Below are 14295 nucleotides of genomic sequence, written 5' to 3'. Positions count from 1 at the left end.
TATTGAAGTATGTTCTAGTTGCTGAGACAGATAGAGATTAGCTCTATACACTGCTAAAATTCACTGTAACACTGAAGAATGCATTAGTGGGTTTTGCATTAGGCTTTGAAATTAAAAGGACTAAATACCATACAAACTTGTTTTGAAGTGGAAAAGCGATAACAAACAAGCTAAATGTGTTTGTTTGTATTGTCCTGCTGTTTTCAACAAAGCAAAACCAGAAATGACAGCATACCTCCAGACAAGGTCCCTGAAGCTTTCGCAATTTCACCTTTAAAGATGCAGCGTTCATCCAACACCATTACGATGTCTTTCACACCTCTGAAAGAGTGTATGCGAGATTTATTATAATTCCAAATCCTAATCATCGCTACTTGACAGGAATTCACAAAGTCAATAAAGATGAAGTGAGGTTTTCCAGGGGTAAATGGTGCCAGCCAGAGATGCATATCATCCTGCGTCCGATTTACCCCATCAATTAGATTGGTTATTACTCTGGGATCGTTGCCATAAGCTGGTAAAATATTTATGTCAGGTGGATTAGCTGTTATTTTTGAAATCTGAACAGGCTCTCCTTTAGAACTGAAAACTTCAATTCCATTAAGACCAACATAATGTCTGTCTCCCCATGTCGTTCGAATGTCTATCACTAAGTGCTGCCCATAAGGTAAAACAGGAATTTTAAAGTCACTTCCATTGTGTGTCTCCACAGAATTTTCTTCTTCTTGTCTTTTTGGTACTGTTTGTGGTCCCTCTTTTCTCATTTGCTGATGTTCTCCAGGCCGGTTGATCTTCTGTTGATGGAGAAACTCATCGAAGATATCCCCTTGAAAATCCATGTTAGAGATTCGCCCGCGATGGGAATAATTAAACTTCACCAAAGAGTTCCAAGACTCCTGCAGACTGTGTTCTTGTTCATTGTGCCACTTTGCTCTAGAGGTTGCTATGTCCTTGATAGAAAAGTCTTCATCTGAAAAAAAAAAAAAACCAACACACAGCATTTAATGTATAAACAGGACTGGAAGGAAACAACTACAACACAGACTTTCCTGAACTATGCTGGGTATATTCGTGTTCTCTGACAGTGAAATTCTGTCACAGCAGCACTTTTATTTTGCCTCTCTGTTATGAAGGCAACATGTCCCAATTTCCCTTCCCCATTTAGCTTAACAAAACAATCACGTTTAACTATTGAAGAGCAGAGCACATGTTAAGACATAAAATGCAACTAAGTTTGAGACTGCAAATTCTTGACTCAATACTTAGAGAACTTGGGATTTTGCCCAGTGATACTTATTGTGTGGCTGTCACTGTGGTTTAAATCATCTGGCTGCATTTCTGCAGAACATCTTTCAAACACTTGGAAATGGCTGAACTGTTTTAAGTTTCTAAACTACAACAGAGAAAAGCTTCCTGTCAAAATCAGCCATGTGTGTATAAAGAAAAAAGAGAAGTAGGTTCAGCATACCGGGAGGATGAGGTGAGCATTGCATTCGAGGCAGGTAATGGCCAAACATTTTTCTCACTTTTTAGCAAGTGTGAAATGTAGAAGGGGGATAATGACCAAGTACATCTAAGGAGAATGCAGTAGGGACAACAAATCAGAGGGGCACAGTGGGAGAAAAGCATGATCCCCTTGTGAATGCACTGGGGAGCTGCTTAATTTCCATCTCAAAACAATGAAAACTAGATAATAACAAAGATTTTCAATAAAGCTGTCACTTATGTATTTTCTCCAAACAAATGAAGAAAAGCATGAGAAGTACTAAACAATTACAGGCCCATGGGCTAGATTTTACTTCTCAACAATGTACTTGAGTGGATACTAAAACAAATGGCTATCAAGAATAAATACCAATTGTTGTAAAATGCAAATAATGTGTTCCCAAAAGACTGTTCAAGACTAACTTTTAACTTTGTTTTAGGAAACACCAGGAAAGAAGCGATGTTCCTAATATATGTATGGCCAATAATCATTTACACCAGAGACAAGTGAGATAAAAATTAGAGCTTTCAAACAGATGGGAAAGTACCTGAAAGAGGGTTGTCTTACAGACTGAAAGGCTGGAGACCAACCTGGCCATCCCTCCTTACCCCACAAAGGAAATGCAGATAAGAAGCAGAAGGTACATATTTCAGAGATCAGCCATTTATAAGTCACTTTCTTGTTCAAACCATTGTCCATACAGATATTTATGAGGTGAGTGATCCCAAAGAGTTCTTCACAATTTGCCCAAGGAAGACATTGCATATATATTTACCACTTTAAAATGTCAAAGCTTGCAGATTTCAGGATGAGCATGCACAAAAGAGTATCTGACATCCATTGGCTTTTGTTGTTTCACAGGGGTTTATTTTCCATTCTTTCTTTTAAAATTCTACTTTAAATGTTAAGTACTTCAAGCAGTACAGAGATTACAACTCTGAAGCACTTCTACAGCAGTTCAACAGCAGCGATTTTCAATGGGAGGTTAAAGGTTTGTTAGCTACTTTAAGGAGTGACAACAGGAGAAGTGGAGCTCTGAAAGGAAAGCAGACAACAACTTAAAAGTAGAGGGCACTGGCTGAAGGGTTACAGGGTCTGGCTTCTTTTTTAACCTAAAATTCCTTATTGTTACTGAAGCAGTATGAACAATAAACTCTGCATGTAGATAAAGAGTATGAAGAGGATTGTTTGATGGATGCTATCCCATAGTCCAGAAATAATGACACCTCAAACACGAGTCTTCCCTGTGGGTTTAGTAGGAGTATCTTGAAACACCAAGTCTCTTATCCTGCTTCTGCTGGCGAAACACACACCATACTATTCCTCTCAAAACTTTACTAAACCACATTTGGGGGCAACACTTTTCTTTCTCTCTGTTGTGTTACTCTCATTTTTTGCCCCTGCAGTTATAAATAGCAATCATATTTCCATGCTGCAATCACACGCTTCATTTCCCAAATCATTCCAAAAGCTCTGTTCTGTATCTGTTCTACTTTGTAATCAGCTTTCCTGAAAACAGATGATCAGAACAGCAGTTTTACAACTGACATCTCACAAGCTCCTGTGTTAAGATATTAACGTTTCCCAACCTAAGAGAGATGCCTCTGCTGATAGGTGCATCCTCGAAGGGCACTGCTATAATCACACCTGCGTCACTCCAGCATTTCATAGGCAATCTGTTATCAACTACTCAACTAAGATCCTTCTCTTCCTCAGTCATTTGAAATTGATTATTACTCAGCTTACAACTTAATTTTTTTTGGTTGTTATTAGTCCCCAAATGACCCTGCAAGCAGCACTGGTGAATTGCATTCCATTGCCACTACTCCAGTCCTCAAGTTCATGTTTCTGTGCAGTTCTTCAATCTTCTTAACTCATAATACCCCAAATGATATGGTGTTTGCAAATTTTATCAGCATATTTCCACCATTTGCTTTGCACATTAAAGCAGTTATCAAAGAATAATTGTATGTTTTTATAGCAACATTAACTCGAGCCAAGTATGCGTGTACGTGCTACTTCTAATTTCTGGTTCCTCATTAGTCTTTAGTGACCAAAGGCACGCTGAGACACAGCAGACGAGCTTGTGCAGCCTCCCCTTTGTCACATACTGCTATTAAACAGTTCCCCTAGCCCCCTACCAATTAAAATTCACCACTCCTAGGAAGCACTTCAAACTGTTTCGCTGTTGTTAATGCTCACTCAGCTTCACTTTGAAGATGGCTTTATCCTCCACAGTACAGTACAGAGAGAACAAAAGCTGCTAGATGGCATGCAATTTTCCCAGGGACAAACATGTATCGTGAGTTTTAAGCACCAGATGACAAAACTTGCTCTGAGCAAAATAGAGGATGTTCTAATTAGAATCATGATAACACTCATCTTAAAGCTTATATTAAAATTCCTAAGTTGTTACCACTTTTACAACCAAACAGAAATTACTAAAGTGGGATTTATTGAGAGTTTCCATATTGTTGACAAGTTTTTAATCTAACAGAGAAACTATAAAGTGTGTGAAACAGCAAAGGGGTGTGGTGAGTGGGTGGGTGAAGGGAACATCACACTTATTCCAACTACTTCCATACTTTTTTCTTCTTGGAGGTATAGCTTCAGATATAAAATTGCTGTTTTCTCCACAGAGGGCAGAGAAGGAAAAATGCAGATGTTGTAAGTTTAGAAAGAACCATTCTCCTTACCTTTGAAAAACTCATGCAGTACCTGCTGTAGGATTTGAACTGGCATTCCTCATTTAGGCAAATTTCCTGTTCTTTATGACTGTAACTTTAATGTAAGCTCCCAAATACAATATACAGCAAAGCTGCACTTTGATATGGACTGTTCTGATGCTAAAATAGTCCCAACATTTCAATCTGTAATTTTTTAACCTCTTCTCTCAATTCTCTGTCCTTATTAGAATCAGAATGGTTTCAGTTGGAAGAGACCTTGAAGCTCATGGAGTGCAGCCTCCGTCCCTGCCCTATCAACCACCAGCCCACTGCCCTTAGTGCAACATCTACCCAGCTCTGAAACCTCTCCAGGGATGGTGACTCCAGCACCTCCCTGGGCAACCCTGTCAGCAAAGAAATTCCTCCTCAGATCTTGCTAGACTCTTCATTTAAGATAAGTTATTGAATGCTGAAGAATTAGAGAAAGCCAAAGAAGCATGAAGGGTGCAAAAATGAGTTCAAATGACACGTGGCTTTAAACTGAAAAAAGGAGATTAAAAATATATCCCGAGCAATGGAAACCCCTAAAAGTTGGTTAAAAGCAAGACAAAGTGGAACTTGTGGATAAGAAATTCTACTCTTATGTTATTTACAGTTAATTACAAAACCATTACAGCCACACCCCAAAAATTTCTTAGTCATAGACTGCTGAAGGTTGGGAGAGAGCAGGAACTTCAGAACCTGCTCAGTTCTCATACTTTGCCCAGGGAACACACTGTTGGCTACTGACAGAGGCAGAACACAGCTACACAAATCTGAATCCTCCACCTCCAACAGGATCCAGATGAACTAAAAAAGATTTGGAGAAGGATGACACAGCTAATCAAATGCATAGAGCAAAACACAGCTAAAGTTCTGAGAAAACTCTTCATAAATCAGCAGAGATGTCTGAGGGAGAGGTTTGAAAGAGCTATGTAATGTTATAAGCAGAGAAGGGAAATAAAGCCAGTTTTCCATTTGCTCTGAATAAATATATTCAACATGTATCCTCAGTGAGAACAATAGAAATTACACAAACTCTGTAAATTTACTCACTACTTTGAGGTCACACTCCTCTTGATCATTTTGCAGGAATTGTTGATATTAGCAATTGCTGTCTGCAGGACTGTTACTTTTTAGAATATAATTTAAGATAGTCTTCTATCTTCTCCAAATGAATTTAAAAACACATCATGATTCAGAAGGTACATATTTCAGCAAAGGAGCATCTTACATCAGGTGTAGGACAAGGAGAGAGAATCTGAGCATGGTCATAGTGTGAATGAGAAAAACTGACTACTGCAAATACCAAAACAAAAATCCCCCTGTCTATAAATCCAAGAGTGTCAAGAAGGCTCTTCCCACCTAAAATGATTTTGTGCCTCTGAAAAATAGAGAGCATGTCAGCACTTGCACTAAGGTTGCTGTTGTGAACTCTTACCTTTGAGAGTGGACTCATCTTCTCCAAGATTTGTAGTGTTTAATCCTGCCTTTTTTACACATCTGACACTTCTCCTTCCACTTGTAGGGTACTGTAAGCTGCAGCAATTTTTGTTAGAAAGTTTCTCTATGATGTCCAAGCTCACATCACAATCCTTGCTGGCTATCATTTGTGACCTCTCGTCTCGACTTGCACTTCTACTAGTGGATCTTCCCAGTCCATTTCTCTGACAGTTGACCTCCTCAGTCAGATCTGAAAAGCTTCTCATTATTCCATCTGATTGTGTTTGAAATCCCAACCCTGAAGAATGTTCTGTGATAAGCCAAGAAGGCCTCTGCTTATTGCAAGTACCTTGATTAGTCTCTGCTATTTGGGAAGATGACTGTAACCAAGAAGGAATTGCACCTGTAGAATCAGACAATTTTCTTCCTGTTAGCTTTTCCATTTGCTCGCTCAAAGTAAGTTCATCGTCAGATTGAACATGCTCAGTAACTGCTTGTACTGTTGCCTTCTCTTTGGCATCTTTCATACAAACTTGAGATGGCAACACTTTTAGATCAACCTCTAATTCAGGCAAATTTTTCTTTGTAAAGCTGACTGAGTTCATCTTATGCTCTGGAAGATTTTCTTCTGGCAGAGATTTCCAGTTTAGGGAAGTAGTGCTTGACTGTAAGCATTTAAAATGTAGGTCTGCTTTCTTCTCTGGGACTGCAGGTGCATCTACTTTTTTCTTTTCACTTGAAGAATACAAAGATAGATCTTGTCTGTGATCTGAAAGGTCAATTGTAGTGCTATGGTCAGCGAGGAGACTTCCAGAGGCTTTCTCTAATTCACCATCAAATACAAGGTTCTTATCAACATACAACTTCACTTTCTTTGCTCCAATATCAAGTTCCTACAAAAAGAAAAGCAAGAAAATTTCAATTAAAAGGTTAAAGCATTAGATATCCCTGTCCTGGAACTCTGACATTTGGACATTTCATCAGGAAGCAGATGTAAAAAACTAAAACTCCTACCAGTAACATGCTTTTGACTACTTTTTAATCAAAAGCTCAAACTAATAAAAACCCCTGTGGAACATTTAAGGTTTTTATTTAAAAGGACTAAAATCACTTCTAGCTAACACTACGAACTATTTTGGCTGACAAGGATTAAACACTTAGAAAAGCCTAAGCAAAGAAGCCTAGATTGCACATAATTATATTTGATCAGGATATAAATCCCAGAGGCACATTTTCCTTCACCATCTCTAAGATTCGCCACTTTCATGACATGTTCCACAGTGAACCACCCCCCAGATCAAAGCCACTTGAGTTAAAAAGAGTTATAAAGAGTTACAGAAATACAAGGCTGGAAAGGACATTAAAAAAAACCCACCTAGTCAATCTCTTTCCACTGAAGAAAGCAAAATAACCTCTACCATTGTGAAGAAATCTGTTTTTAACAGTTTTCAAATCATCTGCCCTAATGGCCTATTCCAACACTTAAATAGTCTTTTAAATAGAAGGTTTTTATCTCAGACACAACTCTGCCACTCAAAACTTTATCTCCATATTCTCCTTTTCTGTGGCACCCACTAAAAGCTGGGTTTTTTATTCCATTGAAGTTGCAACTAACGTTGTTTCTATTCTCTTTATCGTTTCCACCTAACCTTTGCTAACCCTTGACAAAAGTATTGGTATCTTGAAAGAAAATATAGAAGATGAGATAAAATCCATCTCCTTTCTGCCATCTAAATTTCACTAATGTGCCCATCATGTGGAATCTTTAAATACTCTGTTCTTTCATTATTTTCATGTAAACTGAGAAGCTTTTCATGAAAGCAGTAAGATTCAGTTTCATCCCTCCTGCTCATCTCAGTTGTCAGTTCTCCTTGAATACTGATTTAAATTTTCCTCTACTCCCAGCTAAAACCTTCACCTTCAAGTGTCTCCAGCTCTTCACTCCTGCATACATTCTCTACAGCTTACAAGTCTTCATAGCTTCCATTCTACTGCTTTCCAAATCATATTATGTATGAGGCAAAAAATGTGCTATTGACATAGAGAAGGGGAAAAACAGAAGATGCAGACACACAAGAATGCTGCAGTTGAAGAAGGGGAGTAGGTGTTGGAATGCAAGACCTATTCCTGACAGAAACAGATAACCTTCACTCACTTCTCAGTGAACAGCTGTAAACTCAGTTTAATTGGCCATTATGTCATGGCTGCCTGTGTTACTCCTAGAGCATCATAAAGTGCTCTATGTCTGTACTGATGCATTTGGCCATAAAACATGATATTTTTTCCCCTTGAACAAGGACAGTGCTCGATGAATCTAATTGGAGATCAAAACACTTTAGTAATTATATACATTAAAGACTAACTACGTGGCTTTGCCTGAAATTATGCTGGGGAAGAGAAAGAATATCAGGATGCATCAGTAATGTTAATTTTTTAATCTCTTTTTGTCTGGATTGTTAATGTCCTCTTTAAATGCTGGAGATATTGAATAGTCACAGGTGAATTTGGGAAAACTGCAACATCTCTACATAATACCCTACCCTCTACTGCTATTCTACTCAAACCTTAGTTCATCTTTTTACCTGGGCGCAGATACCAACTGCATGGAATCACAGAAACATACACATGTGTATTTCGAAAGGTATTTGTCAATTTGTATATTCCATCTTTTCAAATTCAAATCAGCAACCTCTTAAGAGCAATGCTTTGAAATGAATCCCAATCCACCCACCAGTACTGAAGGAGGATAGGTAGACAGAGAAAACATTACAAAATGAGATAGTGGTGATTATACTCCCTGAAATACAGAGTCAAGCACAGAAAAGGGTCAGTCACTTCAAAATCACTGTTCCACTCAGTGGGAAATGACTTCCCGTTCTCTGAGGTTTTGGAATGTCTGGGACTGGTATTGTAGGAAGTAAAAGAGGTGCCTGGGCTGTATCAAAGTGAATCAGGATATCATAGACAGACTGAGGCAGGCATTAATAACAGTTGATATGCTTAGATGAACCATCTATTTGAAGGGGCTACTGAAAATCTCTTGCAACAAAATTCCCAGCAGACTGAGGCTCAGGGAGGAAAAATATGAAGAGATCTCACAGACTCCAAGAACAAACATGCCAACACAGTACAAAGAACTGCTCTTTCTCATTCCTTTGAATGAAATTCAATTCCTTCCCAACTGCTCAGTGGTCAAATGCAGTGAGAAACACTGACAGAATGGTTAATTTCCCTTAATACCACTGTTTAACTCTCCTTGAGCATGAGGTTTGAGATATCCCTTCCTCATGATTAATTCCATCAAGAAGCCACTCTGAAAACAATGAATACTTCATCCGTGGCAGGTTTTTTCCTCCCAAAAGAGGAAAATTCCCAAAAGAGTAATTAGAATGGCACAATGGCTCAGAACAAGCAAGTAGATATGATCAACTGCAGAGAGGGAAACAAAAAAAAAAGACTTTCTGAAAATAGTTCTACAGTTTCTCTTGATGTTCTTTCCCAGCTTGTACCTTCAGCCCTCACAGGGTGCCTGCTGGGATAGTGCTTTCCAGTGAAGCAGCAGGGATGGTGTTTCTGGTCATTTCAGTGCTATTTGTGCATGAAGGACAAAGCTTAAAACCAGAGGCACTTTTCTGCAAATTATACCTGGACAGAGGACTTGGTGTTGCCTCTGCCTGATACTCATAGAAGCATGAGAAAGAAGCAGCAATAGCAAAGAAGTCGAGAACTTGAAGAAAAAAGTTCTTCTATAAACCCAACTCTACTGGAACAAAGCTGCTGCATCCTTACAGACAATCCTCTCCAGTGGCAGTCCAACACCAGAAATATCTCCCACAAAAGAGATGGGACATGAACACACACACGGGAGGAACGTGCATATAGGCAATTGCTTGAAGAAGAAAATGATCCTGTTGGAGAGCAACTAAGACCTTCATGCATTTACTTATTAATTCCATCCACAGATTCTATGATGAAGGGACTGGAGCATCTCCCTTCTGATGAAAGGCTGAGGGAGCTGGGACTCCACAGCCTGGAGGAGACTGAGGGGTGACCTCATTAATGGTTACAAATATGTAAAGGGTGGGTGTCAGGAGGACGGAGCCAGGCTGTGCTCAGTGATGGACAATGATAGGACAAGGGACAATGGGTATAAACTGGAACACAAGAGGTTTCAAAGAAATACAAGGACGAATTTCTTCCCTGTGAGGGTTACAGAGCACTGGCAGGGGCTGCTCAGATAGGCTGTGGAGTCTCCTTCTCTGGAGACATTCAAACCCACCTTGACCAGTTCCTGTGTGACCTACTCTAGCTGGTCCTGCCCTGGCAGGGGGTTGCACTGGATGAGCTTTCAAGGTCCCTTCCAACCCTTAACATTCTGTGATTCTGTGATTTGTGAAGACATACAATAGACATTGTATTGGATTTTATGAAGAGAGTTTTAACAGCATTAAGTAACAAAGCAATTTCAAGGTTGTAGCCAGTTACTTTTAAAATGTCTGAATATTTCAAACAAACTTGAACTGGCTGCCCTTAACTTACACTTCATCTCTTCTTGCAGACTAAAAATCGCCCCCTTTTTTGCAGATCTCATCTGAAGTAAATAAAGGCAAGACAAAGTATTCTCCAAGATCCTCCTTGAATCAAGGAATCTAAAACAATGATGTCATCTGCCTTTTACAGCTTCCTTCAGACATGTTTTTCTAATTCAGACTCAATGTCTAAACTTCAAGCATACAAAAGTACTGGCCTGGATTAATTTTTTGCCTATTATTTGAAGAAATATTCAAGTACCTCCCACTTATGTGGTTTCTGAGGCAGAGAGGTTAAAATGATTACCAAAAAACCCCCCAGAAATCTGGCTCTGGATTTATATTAGCAGGAATAAAATTGTTAACTAATAATATTTTTAGGCTTTACAGTTCTCAGGAAAAATGCTTCTTCATGACAAATTACAGAATTAGGTAGAACTGCTTTGTGTTATTCTTTCAACTTAAGGGTAATAAGACATCTCTTTAGTCAGTATAGAGTGCTGCACTGTCACCAAAATCCATGGGATTATATTCCTAATGGTTTTTACAACTTGCCTCATAGAAGTTTATTAAAAAAACAGTGCCTTGAAACACAGAAATACATTTGTATGTATTTCCTTTATTATATTCAAGAGGTTTGATAACAAATCATACTATTACTTCCAAAATCAGCAGTCCCTTTTGTACTCTCTAATGATGATGGAACATTCTGTAGCTCACATTTTAATAGAAAAAGCTATTAAAATTCCAGGAAATAAATATAAATCATTTTACAGTAAATTTGTTTAAGCTGTCCCTTCCATGGCCATTTCCATATATATAAATTACCATATGTGCTTATATAAGAACACAGATGAGAGCAAAACCAGAGGGATAAAGCCTCTTATTTATAATCCAGGACAGCAAATCCTCTTTAATCCAGTACCTGGGATTTTTTTCTTAACTTTGCAGTGTACAGACAAGAATAATTTCCATGGTGACATTCAAACACACAAACAAGAGACCATCTGCCATGAGATGTCTCTCTTGCAACACTACATCACTTGTTTTATTAGGAACACACAGGTAGTATACTTTTTAATTAAATCAAGCAACAGTCAGTAGATTTACACTTATATACCTGAGAAAATACATGTTTCAACCCATGTTTATATTGTGATAAAACAACTGCAAGTCACAAATATTAAGATGCACTTACCTTTGTATCTTTGTTTCTCACCACAGTAAAGGATTAAGTGGCAGAATATGCAAGAATTTTATTAGGTCTTTAGAGATTTGTAACAGCTTTGAAAGATAATGTTCACTGTGCCTATGAAAACATTAATGCTTACATTGCTACCACTTAACAATTAAGACAAAGGCAAATTTCCCAGCAGCCACAGGCCCCTCCTAGCTCCCTATTTTATTAGGCAAAAATGGCATCTACTTTTATTTCATACTTTTGGAAAGACAATCAAATCATGTTTCCTTAGACAAGGTAAAGCAGATATACTGAGGAGCTGAGGAAAAACAAAAACCAACTACTTACACTGGGAGTTGTTGTGTTGTAATTCCAAATCTTGATCTTGGATAGACCAAAGTCACGTGAGTGAACAGGATTGCGGATAACAAAGTAAAGTTGGACAGGTGGATGGAAAGGGCACATCCAAAGGAAGCTTTCCTTTGAGATCTAAAAACATACACAAGCAGCACGTCACTAATACGCTTTCTCCTAAAGCAGGATGTTCTAGTTACCTCAGCACCCCACAGAAAAATAGACATTGATTAGAAAAACAGCTATTCCATAAAATCTGTGACGCTAAGAGCAAAACCTTCATCTCATTTCCAAAGAGTGAATCCGACTCTCCTACCTGGAAGACAGCTCACAACAACCTGACAATTAGACAAAGGTCAGCTGCTTGCTGTCCCAGCAAGACATCTGCACACTCACAATTGACAGGCAGCCTGCCATGCCTTGTAACTGCAGGGTCAGAGTAAGCCCAGTTTATTTTAATCAAACTAATCAGCTTTGCAGGCACTAGAAGGGATCACTGAGCACAATGGCTACTATAATCATTTTATGATTTCTTACAGTGCTTAGACTTCTGTTTTGCCCTCTGAATAGGGGAATCATCTAGAATTTTATTTCACTGCCTCTGTTTTAATCAGGCTTTGCAGACAACTGATTTCACTTACAGATTTATTCCTTAGAGCCACATATAGGACTCTGCGCTTGTAATTTTCTATCACAGAAACTCCCAACATGAATTTTACAGACAACTGACAATCAAGACATTGTTAAAGTACCAAAGAATGCCTAATTCTGGACACTGTTCAAACCTGCTACCTCTACAGCTTCAGAAATCAAGGAAATGGAGGTGTGGAAGCTCAGAAACAAATACTAAAGAATTTCTGAATGAAAATGTTGAATAGCAATATACTTCATGCCATATGTTACCCCAAAACAGAGATGAACTAGGGCACAAAGTAAATTCAGTGACCTGACATTAGCAGATAAACCTAGCTCCCTCTCTATGTTCAAGGATACACAGTACCTATAGTCACACAGGGACACAGAGTGAGTATTACTACTAGCTCTGCCAGTCTATTCAAACATATCATTACTAGATCCACTTCTCAGACTGGTCGTCTTTGTATTCCAGTCTCCAATGGTTCACAACATCTCTGCCCTAGAGGCCTCTCAAAATACTTTGGGAGACTGTTGTTGCTTTCAGTGTCAGTTTTGGGCATAAACAGCCATAAGAGTGACAGACAAGTTTAATTCTTTCTATATAAAAAGAGAAAGAAATGAAGGATTAGCCCCCACAGGACACCGGCCACTGCAACAAAATGGACTCTGGAGAGTCCTGTTTATGTTTCTCACTAGTATTTCTGTGAAGTTGCACACAATAGAAGGTAGATCAGAAGCATGCTGAGTATTGTGTCTCAAGTGAGAGGCAGCTGTAGAGCTCATTTGGTTTATCAGTGGAAGTAACTGCTTAGTTAGCAAGGCTACACAGACTCAGTGGTGTTACAGCCTCTGTCAGCACGTCAAAGATCTGACACCAGAAACTGAAGATACCTTGATGAGTCCACACCAAAACTCATAAGACTGGGGAGGACTCTCACACTTTATCACTAAGAGTGACAGTGATGTCTTTCCCTCCATACAATGAACTAGAGTCTGGAGTTACAGTCTTTGCAACTAGCACTGAAAACTCTTGTTTGAAAGTTCTTTGAGCCATCAAGGTGAACCTGATACCTCAGCAGCAGAAATTAGATTTGAACCAGATCAAGGTTAAGGAGTGAGAGAGGAAACCTTTGGTCTTAGATTTTGTGAGAGACTGGCCTCAGATGCTGCCTGTGTGGGCACTGAAGGTATACCTGATGCAGAGTAAAGGAAGGCTCAAGCACTGTGAAGGGGAATGAGGCGGGTCTGAGGGTTCACCATTGTGAAGAAATACCTCTGTCAGATAATTCCAGTATTACAGTTACCTATCCTTGTTATTCTGAGGTTTCAAAGACCTATATATGCATATAAGAATCAAAAGGTTTATGGGAAATGGTTTCAGTGAAATGCCTAATCTGTCTTATTAAGCATTATGTCAGGCACTACTTCCTTAGTTGAGAGCACCTGATGTCCTGCCAGGTATTTTTGTCTTTTACAGCATATCACAAAGTACAAGGCAGGAGACAATTCAAGTGTTCTTAAAAGTCTGCAAGGGTAATAAATAAACTAAAAATAAATACAATCCCTGATCTTCAATAAAAGGATGTCTCTTCTCAAAGGCATACCTAATAGATGCACCTACATGACCAAAGATGGGAGTGTTTTAACCCTGGTAAAGGGACTTTTCCACAAAGTAAGATTTTATGTTGAGTTTCTGTTGAAAATCAGTTGCTTGGAGATTTATTAATGTCAGGTTTTTCTATTGCACCCTAAAGCTTTCCTGTATGTCCTGAAATGTACAGAAACTGGAAATGCTGCTTCCATTTCTGAAGGAATCAGTTCAGTTTTCACATATCCACATTCTAAGACCATATTCCCTGTCAAGATTGCATATTCTCTGATGTAACACCCTTCCAGCTTCAAGAGAAGACATTAGTGTGTCACAAATCAAAGGACTACATTAATCAGTAAAATACAAAACCT

At 38.8% G+C, this 14295-nt stretch overlaps 1 protein-coding gene across 2 annotated transcripts in view; it reads right to left on the bottom strand.

Moving 5' to 3' along the window:
* KATNIP (katanin interacting protein) overlaps positions 1-14295 on the bottom strand; it is a 64313-nt gene that overhangs the window by 29228 nt on the left and 20790 nt on the right. For both annotated transcript variants that reach the window (XM_061993555.1, XM_061993556.1), the window contains exons 12-14: positions 11692-11832; positions 5633-6527; positions 236-970 (exon numbers count right to left, since the gene is read on the bottom strand). In XM_061993555.1, coding sequence (XP_061849539.1) covers positions 236-970; positions 5633-6527; positions 11692-11832 — 1771 coding nt within the window. The remainder of the gene's footprint in view (positions 1-235; positions 971-5632; positions 6528-11691; positions 11833-14295) is intronic.

This window comes from Colius striatus, chromosome 3 (genome assembly GCF_028858725.1).
Source record: "Colius striatus isolate bColStr4 chromosome 3, bColStr4.1.hap1, whole genome shotgun sequence".
Lineage (NCBI taxonomy): Eukaryota > Metazoa > Chordata > Aves > Coliiformes > Coliidae > Colius > Colius striatus.
The sequence above is the reverse complement of the archived record's forward strand: the minus strand, read 5'-3'. Positions and strand labels throughout refer to the sequence as shown.